The following is a 17,750-nucleotide window of genomic DNA, read 5'->3' as shown; positions in this document are numbered from 1 at the left end:
TGGTCCCGGGCAGTAATCCTCTACATCAACCCCGCAGACCTGGGCTGGAACCCGTGAGCCCAGGGAGGGAGATGGGTGGGATGGGGTGGGATGGGATGGGATGGGGTGGGGATGGGGATTTCTGCCATCTCCCCAACGGCCCCCGAGCCTCGGGTACGGGCGTGCGGGTGCGTACCTCCATCCACGCATTCCTAAAGGTCTTTTACCACCTCTTACTTATTTCATTCCGTTGGTCCTCTAGAAGAAATTACTGGACTGCTGAAGGCTTATTTCTCCTAGTGACTGCTGTTCTTGGGGGACTAGTCTATTGTGTCTCATTTGTGTATTTATTGTTATGTAAAGAGCCTCTAAGTATAGGTGATGGTGGACCTGCTGCTCCAAGGACCCTACTCTGTCTAGAAATAAATGTGGGGCCAAAAACATGTAAGAAAGCCCTTGTCTGCCTGAGAGGCAGCCTGCTTTTTCGAGTCACAGTAGTAGATCTAATAAAAGATATTACCTCTATCTCCAAACTTTGTAAACGCCAAAATAAAGCGCAGCTGTCAGTGATGAGATCAGTGTATATCAATCTTTAACTGCCTGCATGAGGAGCCTGGTGTATACTATGACATCATATGATAAGTTGCTATCTTACTGAATTTCTTACGAGGTCGTAAATGGAATAATAGTGAGGGAATTAATGCATAGCTTATGTAACCCTCAGTAAACTTGCATGTACTGTGCTGTTTCTATTTTAAGAACTCTATTAACCTAAACTGGATAATATTGCAAGCATATTTCTGCAGAAAATTAGACTGCATGTGTCCTGGATCAGCAACCTGAAGTGTTGCAGCCTGACTAACTTCAAACTGAAAGCTCTTCAAGCAGAAAATCTGTTCTTTCATACTGCACCAAGTACACCAGTGCCTAAATATTTCTAGCACGCTGTCAATCTACTAAAGACTTCAGATGCTTCTGTAAGAGTAGGTAGTGGATCTGTGAAAAAGATATAGTACTGCCTTTTTGGATTGCAGCCTCTGCTTTTGAGTACTTACAGTTTGAATGAAGGGAGGAGAAGTACATATACTATTTGGGTACACCTGGTGTTGCGTGGTCTGTATTGCAATGCTAGACACAGCCCTTTGCTGCAACTTTCCCATTGCATTTTATAAATGGTAGTACCTGTGGGAGATATCACTAATCAATAGAAGGTTTTTTTCTTTCTGTAGGGTTAAGCTAATGTTTATAAGCAATGCTTTGTCAGCAGTGAGGTTGAGAATAGGAAAGATGGTGGTGTAAGGATTAAACCAGCTGTTTAACTGTCTGTGCTACTTAAAAGTGTTACATTTTACTTCTTATGCTCTCTTACATGGCACCTACAAGTTCATTTTTCTGGAAGAAGATTGCTCCTTTCAGAAGTTTCAGAAATAAGCAAAACCAGGCTAGATAAATATCAACTTTGACACACATGTGGAACAATACTAGTTGTAAAATGAAGGCAACTATTCAGTTTGTCTTTCGCTATTTTTGAGTCAGCAACAGCCAAGAAACTTAATCGCCATCAAATTCCTTACTGTCCCCTTAAGCACATCCGAAGGCATTATGTGCATTCTTCTGAGGAGAAAGTACACTTTGTTAACCAGCGCTAATGTAAAGAATCAAAGCCCTCTTGGTTTGACCTAGTCAAAAGTGTAGCTCATAACCACATAAGCTTGATGAGTTATGTCTTTTGGATGGCCATTCAGAACTAAGGGTATTATTTTGGCGATTCACCAAAGGCTATAAACAGAGGGGAAGAGACTGGATGTTTTGTGTAACTCCAGATGCTGTTGATGGAGAATTAAGGTAGCCTTTTAAAATAACAATGCCTAGGCATAAATTCATAATAAAATTTCATCGCTTTCAGATTTTTAAAGGATACAAGTAACCTTGGGAGACACTTGTATATTCCTGCTCTAAGATCTGCCTAGCACAAACAGGAAATTTTTCTTCTCTATGCGAACTGACTTGAGGTGCTTATCAAAGATGAATGGGTGTATCTTATAATGAGTAGTATTCTGCTAAAGATGCATCACAGGAACACATTATTTGAATGGCAGGGATTAAATTGCTTAGTTCTCATGCATATTAAAGTGCCCAAAATCAGCCTCATTAACCCCTTAGAATGTGGCATTCTGTGGAATAAAGCATCTTGAGGAAGGTATGATCCGGGACATCAATCAACCTAAATGAAGTGTGATCATACATTTGTAAACACAAAATATAGATACCCTAAACTGGTCACTTTGATGCATTCTCTGAATCCCAGCATTGAGTGAAATGGGTGTCCTAATCTCTTTTTCTGGATCACCTTAGCTCATTGATTCAAAAAAAAAAAAAAATCTTTGCGTTGAACTGGTTTTGGAGCTAGAGCGTGTACAAGAAGACAGACTAGGGGGTGGGATGGGTAGGAGGACGCGGAACATCAGCAGATTTTCAGATTGAAATGGAGATAGGAACCTGTATTCTTTACATAGAGCATAATGAGAAGCATAACGTAAGTCGTTTTCTGTCACCAAAGGACAAGGTAAAGAATGTTTCCTGCTTATAGTGATTGCTATCAGGCAAGGCAAGACCATGGGCCCCTTGTTGTACAAAGAAGCACTTGCTTTCCTGAGCATAATGCTTTCTGCTATTCCTGGTGTTACTGCATTTAAAAGCATAAATGAAGCACCTACTGGTTAAGCAGTGAAGTAGATCTAAAGTAATGGAGACTAAACAATAGGTATTCATAATGCAGTCATGTCTGAAATTATGCCTCAGTGCAAATCTTGAGTTCTCAAACTTTTGTTCAGATAAAATGAATGAGAGGAAAAGCAGCAGCATTTTGCTTTCAGCCCTTTCGAGTATTTACTTCATCTATTTCCTCTGATATGTCATCATAAGAGAAACACAAAACTCAAAAGATCATTATGTCTGAAGCTGTAATGTTCTGGACAAGCTGCAGCCTGGTATGCATGCTGATATGGAAGCTGTCCTATCTTCTAGCTTTTGAAGGCTTCTTTACTGTGATTTTTTTTTTTTTTTTTTTGATGACTTACTGCGGCTCTGGAATTTTTACCTGAGTGGGATAATAATGAAATTCTTTTCACTCACATGTCTGAGCTTGGAAGTGCACTTCCATTCAGGCTTTTACTACAGCAAGCGTGATTAAAACCAAACAATTTGTTTGTCGAACACTCTGAGGAGAAGGTTATCTTGGATTCTGATACACATCAGAAGTGTCTTAGATTCTGCAGCAAACTTGTGCTTATTTTCTGCATGGCACAAATAAGGACTGATAGCCTTTGGACAGCATGGCTTTAATCTTCCCATAGTTTCAGTAAATCTGTATTTACAGGCATTTCTATTTTAAAGCTTCTTGCTGAAGTCATCAACATTTTGTCACTTACTTACACTTTACCCTAGAAAGGCATTATGAAACATGGTGTCTGCGTAGCCTCTAAGAAAAAGAACATGTATTGAATCTAAATACTTTAGGATATATTTAGGCCTGGTTTGATATTGGTTATCTGTTAGTGAAGCTTGGAAGAAATAAGACATGCTTGAGGAAATGGAAGCTGGTAGTAGTCATCTAGTAGATTGTGTCACTTAAGTTTTTTTACAAATGCAGTGGAAAATTAGTTCTCTTATAGAAGCTGTTGCTGCATATAAGTCAGCATGCTAAGAAGCAATCAACTTTTCATTCTGCTTTTCACATGGACTTGGAATAACTTTCTAATGCTGAAATCTGAACAGTGTCTGGTTGGGCTTGACATCTGAGGAAACTTGGGCTCTTTCAGCTGTGTGGTTAGAGTAAGAAAATACTCACAAAAATTTGCAAATACAAATATGAGCAAATTTAACTTTTTACTCTCTTTGAATAGAAAAATATTGAAGTCCATTGAATAGAAGAATATTGAAGCCCATTGAACAGCTAGTGTCAAACTGTCTTGGACTAATATGAACACTTAAAAGTGTAATGATGCTGCTTTGCATGTGACTGCTGACTATGCAGTCTAAAAGAAGTATATTGTTCCTATAACTTCAGGTGCCGTATGGTTTAAATGGTGACATCAGGAGCCAGCTGAGAAATAAGAGGTGATTGGTAAAATAAGTTGCAGACAAACCTTTTTGGTTTGTGGTGGTAGCTGTTATCTGTTTAGTGTTTGGGTTCTAGACTGATTATTGGAATAAATAATGGGCAGTGTCCAGAAGATGGAGCAAATAAGTCTTCATGCTGCGTAGTGTAAGCAAACGAGTAAGATTTTAAAAATCCAGCATTTAAGAAATCTGTCGTTTCCCATTATGACCTACTGTCTGGGGTGTGGAAAGGCTCCAGCACACGGAAAGGTCCCTGGTGCCACCAGGGGTCAGTATACACATGGTTAAAATCCCTCTTTCTGTGCTGCTTCTGAATTTGCAGGTAATAATATATCTAGGATTGTTTTTCTCTTGTGCTGAATAATTGCATAGCTAACATAGCTCTTGTGCAGGTACTAGTTCCTTGTGCAGCAGTTTGGTAGCATTAGAACTACAAGTAAGCTGTACAGTCTTGTACTCAAAATTGGTATCAGATCTAGGCATCACTGATGCAGCTAATATCTTAGAAGAAATGTGACAATTTCCACCTTCCTGTAGTTGAAGGGCCAGCATTATTTTTTTATACATTGGAAATAATTTAACTGATTCAGTGAATGTGGGTGAGAGTGTACTGAGGCTGTACCTCTGTAGTTAGCCTGTCTAATCCTCCTTTGACTATTAACAAGGAAGATCTAATACAAAGGAGCACAGGCAGATTGACAGCAATTACTTAATGGTCTGTTAATACAGGTTTGTTTGAAAATGGTCAGTTCTTACCGAACTTAAACTAGCTATAACTAGAGGAAGTCTCACAGAAAGTAGAACTTCTTTAAGTAGTGTTTTCCATGTAAACAGAAAATAATTGCAGGCTTTTCTAGAAGTGAGAATCTTGTTCCTTGAGGTATAAATTTACATAGACTTCAAAGTTGTCAAATGAGTTTATTATGGAGGGAAGGAGTATTTATTTAAAAAAAAAAAACAAAAACAAAAACAAACCAAAACACAAAGCTAATCCATTGCAAAGTGGGGTCACAGTGGGAGTTGTGCACTTAAAAAAAAACAACAACAACAACAAAAAAAAGAATTTCAAAAAAGAATTTCACTAAGCTCTTGCATCTTCAGAACTGGATTGCAATTGCTCTAAACTTTTGTTGTCTTTGTCTTGTAACTGGTTACTTTGTGAAGGTTTAAATTTAGCAGTTTATTATATCTTCTGCAGCTATTAATGTCCTTTTTCCCTGTGGAAAAAATTGAGGCTATTGGTATCCAACATAGCAAATAAAAGAATCTGTTAAACAGAGAAGAAAATACTTATTTATACAAAAAGGAATCTTGTTTCATGGGCACTATGTTGCATAAGTTTTTAAATTTAATTGTGGCTGTCATCAAAAGCATAAGCCTTAAATGCTGAAAGAAAACCATCATGATTTCTTGTTTGTAAATGCTTCTTTTTTAAGACTACAAAATATTAACTTGGTCTACCAGAATCACTTTGGAGACTGGTTAAAAGCCAGGCTCAGACATTTGCAACTTTCATTAAAATCAGAGGAAATTATATCTGCTTATATATAGGTGGCATTCAGCCTACTGTCTCTTGTTAGGCAATATCAGGAGATTAATTTGTGAACTGTGTGGAACATAGCTGCTCCTTTTGGAGTATTGTGATCACTGTTAGAGGTGGTGATGCCTTAAGCTCAACTGCAGTTTTTGCTTCTTGAAAAGGAGCAAAAACTGATGAGATAATCGTTTACTACCCACCAAGTATGGATAAGATAATAGTAAAAGTGACTTGTGGTCTTAATTGAGCCTTAAGTTTTTCTTTTTATTCAAATACAGGTTTGTAAGCGAATGGACTTGGTTTGCCAGCGGATGTTAAATCAGGGATTTCTGAAAGTGGAAAGATACCACAACTTGTGTCAAAAGCAAGTTAAAGCTCAGCTTCCAAGGTATGTACCAGTTACAACTGTAGTTAAAATTAAATGTGCTAGATTCTTTTAAGCAGAATATTGAAAAAGGAATTTCTTGCTGGCTAATTCTGCTTATATATCTTGAAAATTTGAGTCACATTTGGTTTTATTTCTTTTTTTTTTCCAAAAGCACCTTGAACCTAAGATCTAATTACAAATTAGTGGTGTGGATGAATGTAAGTTGTCTTGTACTAGGAACTGGAATATTGGAAAGTCTCTTGTATTTTAAACAGAGAAAAGAAGAGTGGGTCCTATATTACTCAACTCTTATGGCAAATCAAGCAAGAACTCCTAGGAATGAATAAATGACATTGCTTTTCAAGACTGACTGCCTTCATTGATGATTTACCTATAAAACTGCTTAAAAAAAAAAAAAAAGCAAGGTTTTTTAGTGCCAAGGATTAAACAGGGGAAAGGGAGGGGGGTTGACATGTGAGCATGACTGGGAGCTAGTTTCTCACTAAAGCAATGTCTTTTCTCCTCATTCCAGTGAATAAGTGCAGCTGCTGCTGTGTCCTATCAGATTTCCCAGTCAGAGAGAAGAAACTAAATGCTACTTACTGTAGAGATCCTTTGTCAAAAGAGCTTATATCTCAGTCTAAACTTTGTAGCAAGCACTATTGTCGTGGTTTAACCCCAGCCGGCATCTAGAACCATGCAGCCGCTCGCTCACTCCCCCCAGTTTGGATGGGGGAGAGAACTGGAAAAGTAAAAGTGAGGGGAAAAAAAACCTCCTGAGTTGAGATAAAGACAGTTTAATAGTTAAAGCAAAAGCCACACACGCAAGCAAAGCAAAACAAGGAGTTCATTCGCTACTTCCCACGGGCAGGCAGGTGTTCAGCCATCTCCAGGAAAGCAGGGCTCCACCATGCCTAACAGTTACTTGGGAAGACAAACGCCATCACTCCAAATGTCCCCCCTTCCCCCAGCTTTATATGCTGAACGTGACGTCACATGGTATGGAAGAGCCCTTTGGTCAGTTGGGGTCAGCTGTCCCAGCTGTATCCCCTCCCAACTCCTTGTGCCTTCCCAGCCTGCTCACTGGCAGGGCGATATGAGGAGCAGAAAAAGCCTTGATTGCTTAGCAGCAACTCAGAATGTTAGTGTGCTATCAGAAGTATTTCTCATCCCAAATCCAAAACATAGCACTATACCAGCTGCTAGTAAAAAAGTTAACTACCCCAACTGAAACCATGACACCCTGATAATTCATGTTAATTACATTGAAATACTAACTGTAAGAGCATGGGGGGATAAAAATATTCACACAGACTCAGTGTCTACTCTTAATTAGTAGTGAAATCTTGTTTTTAAATAGTCCTAAATTACATATGGAGTTTATGGATCACATAAGATGTAGTAATTATTTAGAGAACAAATTTTGTCTTAAGGAAGTGTAGTATGCTATTACTAGCTAGTTCTCAATCTGTATCAGTTTTTTTTTCCATAAAGACAGAACTAATGTTGGTGGTTACATTTTCAAACCTCAGGGGGTTTTAAGGGTGAAATTAACTTGAGCAATTGTTCCAGTTTAATTTTGTTGACTCATTGTTAAATCGGTGTCATTTAATGGTCTGTCTTCTAGACGGGAGTCGGAAAGAAGAAACCATTCATTAGCTCGTCATGCAGACATCCTTGCTGCTGTAGAAACGAGACTCTCTCTGTTAAATATGACTTTTATGAAGTATGTGGATTCCAATCTCTGTTGCTTCATACCTGGAAAGGTAAAACGTAGACTATATTATGTGCATGTATATCTGTGTTTAAAAGAATATGGTTGTGTAACTTAACCTAGGACAGCTGGGACAAATTTATATACTATATATATATACTGCAACTGAGTTTTAGATACGTGCAAACAAACACACAAGCCAATATGCTGCTATAACAGGCAGCCTGAAATGAACGAACCAGACTATAGCTAAATATTAATTATTTTAAACTTTATTTCCATTTTCCCTTAGATTCTGTCTTAATTCTGACATTTGACTTGTGGCATATACATCCTATGCAACCTTTTATGTAGAGTTTAATTGTGAATTTTAATTGTACGAAACAGCTGGAGGCCAGATCAACAGAAGATACAGTAATTTAGACTACATATACCATTAAGCACTCAATCAGGAAGATTTTAGGCACCTTTCTTAAGGTTTTGAGTGTTTCAGATTAATTGAATTAAGATATTTAGTATGTGGAAGCACTGTTCAGTGTTACAGTGGATGGGGTGTTTTTGTACAGTAGGTGGAATTAGTTTTAAATGTAGATAAAGTGTGTTAAATATTAATACTAGTGAACAATTCCAGCACTTCAGAATACTACACCAACATAAAATATAAATTATGCAAGCAAGATGTACATCAGAGATACCGCTGTTTTATAAGCTGTGAAAACAAAAGTGCACCGGGGAATTGACAAAATCATGATCTGAGGAAGAGTGGTACAGTTCAGGGTTGAAACAAGATCTATGAACATTAGGCTAATGCTGTGTTCATTGATCTTTCTGTGTGAGGTTGGTATTAATTTTTTGTGGGCAGATAACTGAATTGCCCTGGGATGAATGGAGAAGTTAGCTGTTGGACTCGAGTGAAGGATGGCAGGTGTGTTTTCATTCAGTACAGTAGGATAGGCTGTTGGCATGCAATGTATTTTTATCTTGAGGAGGTAACTTGATTTCTGTACACTCTTGTTGACTTGATATAAATAAATTAAACTATAATGATTTAATTTAAAATTAAATGCTTATTTGAGTTTATATTATTTTTTTAGATATATTATGTATTTTAAGAAGTGTTAAGCAACGTAAAGTCAAATAAACTTAAGTTCTTGATACTCACATAGTAAATGGAATACTTGAAAGAAATGTTGCCGTACTTTTTTGAACAGTAGATGGAAAGGCAATAAGCAATCTAGACCTGGGGTGTGCAGGAGTTGGGCAAGTGAGCTCACCAGCTGTTTTCCTTGTGGGCACTGAGTCATAAGGACCTTGTCTGTATTCTGATGTAACAGCTAAAAAGTATTTTTAAATTATTTACTTACTGTATATGAGCTTGCTAGCGCCGCTGCTTTCAGCACAGTTACCAATTCACCAGAAAATCCTATTTTGGTCAAGCAGATTCAACGCTTCGTGTTCACTGCCCTGCTTCCCTCAGGAAACTTCATTTGAATGAAACTGCTGCAGAATTGTCAGGAAGTGAATTTCTGTTAGAGTATGTGAGCCCTGATTTGAGGTTTGGCATACTGTGTGAGGGTTCCTGGTGACAGCAGAATGCTGCTGCAAGATTTTATGTTGAGGATGGCAGGAGAATGCGTTAAGGATGTTGTTGCTAACAGTATATAATGTGGGTAAAATTAAAGAAGTCTTTTGTAAGCTTGTTGCATGATGAGACACTTCAGTCTTGTCTGGCTTTTGCAACTTTTTAGCTAAGCTTCCTTTATTAAAACAGAAGATGCAACTGTATTGTCTTACTTGTGATTCTAAGTCCTTAGGATCTGTGTTCTTTAGGCCGCTCTTCAATACTTCTTAATCCTGTGCAAAATACCTTCATCAGTAGTTTTGGTAATGAGAGTCCGGCACTTCTATCTTGACCTGCCTCAGACTATAATTCATAGATTAGCAAGACACCTTTCATCTCTCTGTATCTCTTCTTACCAAAGGGCTTGTTTGTCAAACCTGTAAGAGGCTGCTTATGTTCTCTGTCAGTAGTGGATTGACATTTTATAAATTAATACCTTTTGGACTTAATCTGAACTTGCAATATTTTGGGTGTATGCAAATGGACTCAAGTAACTATTTACAGCTCTTCAGACTGACGTAACAATAATTCTTGCTGTTCCATTCCTGTGTTTCGTATGCCTTGTAACTGGCTGGGGCAGTGACTGCTCTTAAAGCATCTTGCTTCAGGTTCTCCAAAAAGAAATTATTACGCTCTGCTGAGTATAGATTATATAACTTAGACTCTAGTATGGATGTAGTAAAACAAAATTTCATACAGTGAGCGTTATTTCATGAGTTTGAAGAGAGTTGCTGTGATAGATCAAGTGAATAGTTTCTCTGATATATCACAAACAGCACTTCATTTCAAAAAGCTGATCTAGAACTAAAGCACACAGTGTTATGCGATAGGTATGTAGTAAAAGCCCCTGAATGTGCCAGCACTTCCAGAATGATCTGAAATAATCTTGCCTTTATCAGAAAATCCTAATTCTTCTTAAATGTTTTAGGTAATAGATGAAATTTATCGTGTGCTAAGGTATGTAAACTCTACAAGAGCTCCTCAGAGAGCTCATGAAGTTCTTCAAGAACTAAGGGACATTTCCTCCATGGCTATGGAATATTTTGATGAGAAGATTGTTCCAGTACTGAAAAGAAAGATACCTGGGTCAGATGTATCGGGACGTCTGCTAGGAACTGCCCCAGGTATTAATTCCAATGTATAGTTAAGTTTTATTTAGTTTTTTTGTAAAAATTCACAGCACTGTATCTTTTTAAAGCTCCCTCCCTTAAATGCAAGCTCTATTACGTAAATATTGATGATCCTTGTTTCTTAAGAATGCTAACTGAAATTCATTTGCTTTGAAATTTAAGGAGCCTTTGTACTACCAAAAGAACAGTCACTTGAATGTATGTTAGAATTATGCATAGTGTGTACTCATTAAACAAACGCTTTTGTGCCACCAATGAATGAGACTTTATCATTGCACTTGGTTGAAATCTGGCACGTGAGGTGACAACCCAGTGCCTTTTATTTTTAGGACGATCAGCAAATGAATTAGCCTAAGCTGTTGTAGCACATAGAAAGCTACAACACATGCTTTTTTACTTTCCTGGGGCACTAATGTATACACTGACAAGCAAAATACTTGTGGGTAATGGTAAAAAGGCAATTAAAATAACAGCCTATAAACAAACAATTAAACCGGTCCTTCATATAATCTGTCGGACTTTGCAGAACTTTTGTGAAGTCTAAGGTAGTTGCCTCATGTAATGGCCAAAAGCAAATGTTAGAACTGTAGTGTTTTCCCTGTGCTGAACATCTTCACACTTCTTTGGAACTGTGAAATCAATTCGCTGAAAGGATAACGTAATAAAAATAAATAAATAAAATGATTACATCTTTAGGAAAAATAATAGGCCTAACTGTAGGAGCTGCTTGTTGTTTCTGGTATGTGCTGTCCATCCTTTTAGCCGTAAGTGTGTATACCACCTCTTAATTATATCCTGTTAATTATACCTCAATTCCATTGAGTCTCTCTGTTGAGGAAGCATTGCCCAAAACCAGAGTTGATGTCAGTCGGCTTTTCGAGGCCAAGGCTTTATGTGGCATAAAAATGCCTATCCTGTGCTGAGGGAGAAGCTTAACCTATCTAATGGCAACCCTTTAGTGTCACATAACTGTAGCTATGCTGGCATCTTTAAGGGGGGAGGGGAAAAAAGAGGAGGAGGAGGATGACTGTTCTAGGCTGTTCCAGACTGTTCTGTCTTTGTAGTGCTTAAAAGTTGCATCTTACTTGCACGGCATTGCTAGAAGAGTAAAATGACAGAAATAGAAGAAGTGATAGATATCTTTTATGATAGAAAAAGTGAAAGAAATTATACAGTAGCTGTTAGTCTCCTTGATTTGCAGGAACTTTATTAAAACCAACATTCCCAAGCTCAGATTCCAGTATGGTTTTAGTACTTAGGAAGAGTGAGTCTAAAGACGCATGGAAAATAAATTCCTTTCTTCTAAAAAGTAAGTTAAACTGAAATACCTTGTTAAGCCCCAAACCGCAAAATTTTAGACCTTTAGCTGTCTACAACTAAGACGGCAGAATTGTACTGCTCTGATGAAATATATTTATTTAATATAACTATTCTGTAATAAGTAATTTATAGACATGTTGTGGGGTTTTGACTTAACATCTGTGACACAATCTAGATGACAACATACTATCTCTACGTAATTTTTGATACAGTAAGAGGAGGGGGGCTTATATACAGAAAATGAATAATGAGCTGTTTTCCAGACTACTGAAAACCTAAGTATTTTAAATTAAACTAGTTGTGTTCTGAGATACTGTATGCTCTTGTTAAGATGCCTAAATGACCGTAAATCTGTTTACATGTTCACATAACTTGCAGCCAGTATTCAGATTCATATTTGGGAAGTGGGGATAAGCAAAATATGAAAACTGGGACACAATTTCTGCCTTTGTCTTAAAGCTGCAGAGGATTAATCACAGTTTTCTCTGAAGTTCCAGGGACTTCTGCAGCGCTGACAACAATGCAGCTGTTCTCCAAGCAGAACCCTTTAAGACAGGACATCACCAAATTGCAGCAGCAAGTGAAAACGAATGGCACGGGCTTGACAGCGCTAAAGCGGGAAATCTCAGAGCTTCGCATCAAAGTGCAAGAGCAACAGAAACAACTCCAAGATCAAGATCAGAAACTGCTAGAGCAAACCCAAATCATAGGTGAACAGAATGCCCGATTGGCTGAGCTTGAGCGCAAGCTGCGAGAGGTGATGGAGAGTACAGTAGGAAATTCTTCAGGTTCTGGCTCAAATGAACAATCTTCTGGAAAACGGAGGAAGGCGGTTGAACCCACAGACTGTCCTAGGAAATCTAAACGCCTTCGAAACAGAAAATAACTTGGGAGAAAATGACACCTTCAGGAGGATACACTGCTTTAGTAGCCCAAGCAGGTCTGCTTGTTTGGATACTGTGACTAGCTTCATGGTGTCACTTAGTCTGATGGCTCTTCAAAACACCACTTAGACTTGAACAGTAACTTTCTTTCATTGAGACTTTTCCCCTGCTTTCTGTATGGGTCAGCCTAATGCACAGGATCTTTAAGATTTGCAATAGTTACATACTAACCAGACCTGCTCTGTTATGTTTTGAAGGGTTAATCTTTTTTTCTGTGCAGATGTGTTTAAAGTAAACTTATTTGTGTTTATGCATATGTTCACATCAAATCTTAAATAAATTCAGTCTTAACTGACGAAAAAGTTAAGCGTAAAAACAGATGTCCTGTTCACTTGAAGGAAAGATCCACTTTTAAAATCTTGTTTTAGAGAACTTGACCTTTTTTGTTACAAGTGACCTTGTCTGGAATGTCTGAAAAGTAGTTAATACTTTTTGGGAATCTCTGTAATGAGTAAAACTGACTTCTTAAGCTACAGTATTGGCTATATATTTTTGTAAACGTACGAGGAAGGGCCTTCTATCCAGTCTTCACATGCACACACCCTGGTTCTAGGTCTTGGGAGCCATATCGATGTTTGCATGGATAGATGCATGTACAGCTTAGCCTGCTAAAAGCGCTTGCTTGAAATTGTTCTTAACTCTGGGAGAGAGTACAGAGACCTATAAAGCAATTTCTGTGTTCCTCAGCCATAACTTAGCACCTGCTTTGAGCACAACAGCTTTCTTACAGTGAGGCGGCGTTACGAAGCGAGTCCCAGGAGGGTTTGAACCCAGGCTATCTGCCACTTGCACTGCCTGTAAATTGCAGGTGGTGTTAGCCAAAGCGGGAGAATTGAGAGGCTGCCTATGCATCGCTTGATTCATAGGCCAACATCTAGTAAGTATCAGACAAATTGTCCCCACGGTAACCAAGTTCAGAGGGACATCATTTGAATGAAATGCTGTATTACAGAAAAACTTAAGCTATTTTGTGTGTATGTGCTGGGGGTGGGGTGGGATGGAAATTTCTCTGTAACACTGATGACTGTTCTAAGCTTTCCTTATCCTAAAAGGTAAATCACTTCAGACAAAGCTTTAATTTCTTTTGCATTTCTGTTTTGAGCTTGTAACTGGAAAAGCATGTCTTGCACTGTTCAGTCTCTCTGGTCACTTTAACAACCTCAGAGTTGTGTACAGTGATTTTATTTTTTCTTTTAATTTTTTGTCCCCCCATCTGTATATTTTTGGAACCTTACAGAAATACCATATACAATGGTATTGGCTCATATCAGAAGTAACATTGCAAATGCCTAATTTTTGGCAGACATGGAATTTTCAAATAAACTTGTTGAGTAGTGTGAGTCTTTTAAAAAAAGGCATGTTTCTTAAGAAAGAGCATCAAAGAAATGATAAAAGGTTATCTGGGGGAAAGTTTAAACTGTTAAAGGAACATTTGCTATTACTGGTCTTCCATGGTTCAGATTTTTTTTACTGTTAAAGATCTCCTTAAGATAGGTATGTGCTGTTCAGTTTAAAAATACTGGCATATACTTTGTTTTAAAAAAATAATTTTGAATCAAAGGGTCAGCATGATAGCTATAATTACTGTGTATCATTTGATACAAATTCATTGAATGGTCATTCATGATGACAAATTAATGTAATGGTCTAATTACCAGATATTTGTGGTTAAATACTTATAAACAAGTACAAACCTGTGAATTGCATTTACTGAAAAGGTTTATTCGTACATCTCAGTATCTTTCACTTTAGTTTCTTTATTCATTTCCCCACCCTTCACAACATGTAAATAGTTTCAGGTTATTCAAGAGCGCCATTTATTTGTATGTTGGTGAATCTCTAGCTGTGCACAAACTGAACTGGAAGGAACAACAACAGCCGATTGTTACATGAAACTTTCCATGAGTGGTGCCAACTTGGAACCTTCAACTCAAGGAAGTATCAGGCGTTGCAAGTTTGCAGGTGCATCCTGATCCTCTGCGTGCTACTGAGTATAGTAAAATTGAACGAGGTCCACAAAACTGAAGGAGTAGAGGGGAGGGTTACCAGCAAGCCATGAGAAATGCCACAACAAAGGTACACCGCTATTTCATCTTTACTTCCTGGGGAGGCAGGCAGACAGACATCTGTATCGGATGGCTCTCAGACTGGAATATTCGCTGATGGTATAGACAAAATGTAGAAAACAGAATGAACTAATAGTTTAGAGAAAATAGCTGGAACATTAAGTTCTGACACCATATTGTCCCTTATTAAATAAAAAAGGATGCATTTTGCAATATATGAACAAGTCGATAAATAGTCTGAAGTAAAACTAAATCACTTGACTAAAAATTTATATGCAAGTTTACATGACTTGGTGTATCAGCCTCAAAAAAGTACAGTGTTAGTAGTGATTAGTGATTGTATAATCTGTTCAAGGGAGAACCTCAAACTAGTGAGACTAAGATGTAGTTTACAAAGTTACATGAAAAATCGTTTTATTTGCAGCCAGTGTTAGTTTTAGTACTTGTCGCAAGGGCTGAAACTGAACAGCTCAGGGTTGAAAGACAATGCAATAGTGTCTTTTATAGTTAGTTTCTTAATAGCTTAACACTGAGGCAATAGTTGATTAATGTTACAACACTGCCTTCATATATTTTCTTAACATAAAATATAAGACTGTATTGAACAGAAAGTTGTTCCTACTGAGATCTTCTAACAGTTAATTGTGGGAAGCACAAAGATTGCCTAAGGAATTTTCAACATCAAGAGCCTCTTGAAAATGGGATGACATAAGATGTAGTTAAATATGTCTTCAGACAGGAGAGGACTACCTGATTTCTTGGTGTTCCTGATGTTTTTAAGAAGGCAACTGACAAATTCCAGTGATAGATTATTATTTCACTCGTAAGTAAATTCAGTTTGGAGTACTTTATAGCAACATGTCTGCTAGTTGTGAACTACTCTGATACTCTCCAGTTCCATTCCTGTGCTGGTTAGCAACATACCTGGACCAGCTCACTTGTCTGTGTGCTCTCCACTCTTGCAGAGCTGTGCTTACTGGATCTCACCTTCCTGGTTGGATGGGGATGCGCTGCCAGCTTTGGTTTACATGTAACTGAACACTAGGATTTTTGTTCTAGCTTTGTGCCAGCTGTAGATATGCTAGGTACTGAATCTCTTTGTCTTTGGAAGAGAAAATGTCGGACACAAAAACTGTTAGCTTGCTCAAGACCTAATAAATCTGGATTTGCTATATGGACTGCTTAAACCAGACCGCTTCAGTGATTAAATGGGAAAAACAATTTGCACTCCAGAACACTTTGGCAATTAAATTTTTCAAAACCTTCCTATCTAATATTTTTCTCAGTTGTTTAAGCCTTGTTTGGCTTCTATGGAATGTTCAGTTTATAAACCTGGGATCTTCTCTTTAATTACCCTACTGAAACTTGTGACCATTTACAAATCTACATACATTTGCAGTGCTGTAAACCTGCCTGAACTCTTGACGCTGTGACTCTCTCCTCCAATGCTCCTGTCAACAGCGGCAACCTTTCTTATCAGCAGACGTGTTCATTCTTTTGGCAGGATCCTTCCCATGGATGAGGAGGTCTTCAGCGCAGTGATGGATAGCAGTGCTAATATTTGAACTACAACAAGAAGAGAACATTCTCAGAAACATTACATATGCTGTTTAGAGTGCTATTGAGTAAAACACTTGTGATCCTGGCAATTTTGCAGTCAGCTTCTGCACTTGTAACTCAAAAGCACTTCCTGGTTTATTGTGAAGCAGTAATTGAGCAAAAAAGTAAAACTGAACCTCCTTTGCAAGGACAAAAATGCCTTGATGAAATCTAAACGTCTGTTTTACCTCTTATGCTGCACCAGTTGTCACAAAGTCTACAAAATTCAGATTGTGTGACTAAGGAGGGAAAAGCTGTGAATAAACTTTTCCATCTCTCCTCTACTTGCTCCCTTTTTCTCTTCTAATCCTCATCCTAATGCGCACAGATTAAAAATGCATGAAAACAAAAATATTTGCGAAGCTGTTATGCTTTATAGATCCTGTGCTTGGTCTGTTACTTTAGGTTGTAAACATTTTCAAGTCAGGATTATATTTCCCCTACATTGGCACAGTTGCACACAGGGCTTTTAGCAGCTACTACATGTTAGCCTTTTTTTATTCATTACTACAAATAAATCTTAAGCGATGCATCATAAACCTTGAGATATATGTATTACATTAATAGATAAGGTATAATTTACTCTGTGGCAACTTCCTCTGTTGATTTTATCACTATTCTTTATTTAGATTATTATTTGAGTGAATTTATGGACAACTAAAGTTCCAAGCAAGTAGTTATTCAACTTCTACACTCAGTAATCTTTGTAACTGAACTGTCCACAGTCAATGGTATATGAGAAATAGACACAGGGACAGATTAAATGGAGTTTAGTTCTTACAGAGGAGTCTGTCAAAGGAGTCCTTAAAATATATTACTGCAAAAAGTGAATAGAGACCTTGGCACAGGCATTTTGAATTGTAGTTAAGTATCTTCAGGCAGTTTATAGAAATTTACATTTTGGACAAACGACAGCTAATCCTTACAACCACGCACCTCTTGCATTTGGAAAAGAAAAAAAAGTGTGTTTTTTAAAGAGCCGCCGTAAGATGCTGCTTGTGTTTCCAGTCTGCAGAAAGCGAGCCGGCTGGGGCCGCCCGGCCGCCTGCGGCGGCTCCTGGGCAGGTTGTCCCTACAAGTGAAGAGGGGCAGGGATCTCACGGGCAGCTGAACCCGCGCAAACACGGCTGAAGGCCGCGGGGAGGCGGACGCGAAGCCGGTGAAGACTTCACCCGCCCACCCTTCTTGGAGGCCATCTCGTCCTCCCCACCGCGGGGAGCGATGAAAGGGCCCGGGGTTCCCCCAGCGCCTCGGCGCGGGAGGCCTCCCACAGGCAGGGCCGGCCTGACACGCCGAGAATTTTCTCTCCCTCCTTAAGCGTTAGCTCTGCAGCCGCCGTTATTAAAGGCAC

General features: G+C 38.4%; 1 protein-coding gene across 1 annotated transcript in view; it reads left to right on the top strand.

Annotated features, from left to right (window-relative positions):
• FBXO28 (F-box protein 28) overlaps window positions 1-12,899 on the top strand; it is a 34,077-nt gene extending 21,178 nt beyond the window's left edge. Inside the window, exons 2-5 of the mRNA XM_009894334.1 lie at window positions 5,894-6,026; window positions 7,633-7,771; window positions 10,269-10,464; window positions 12,282-12,899. Coding sequence (XP_009892636.1) covers window positions 5,894-6,026; window positions 7,633-7,771; window positions 10,269-10,464; window positions 12,282-12,676 — 863 coding nt within the window. The 3' untranslated portion in view covers window positions 12,677-12,899. The remainder of the gene's footprint in view (window positions 1-5,893; window positions 6,027-7,632; window positions 7,772-10,268; window positions 10,465-12,281) is intronic.
• The last annotated feature ends 4,851 nt before the right edge of the window (window positions 12,900-17,750 follow it).

This window comes from Charadrius vociferus, unplaced genomic scaffold (genome assembly GCF_000708025.1).
Source record: "Charadrius vociferus isolate BGI_N301 unplaced genomic scaffold, ASM70802v2 scaffold261, whole genome shotgun sequence".
Classification (NCBI taxonomy): Eukaryota; Metazoa; Chordata; class Aves; order Charadriiformes; family Charadriidae; genus Charadrius; species Charadrius vociferus.
Note: the sequence above shows the minus strand (reverse complement) of the source record. Positions and strands in the feature narration are given on the sequence as shown.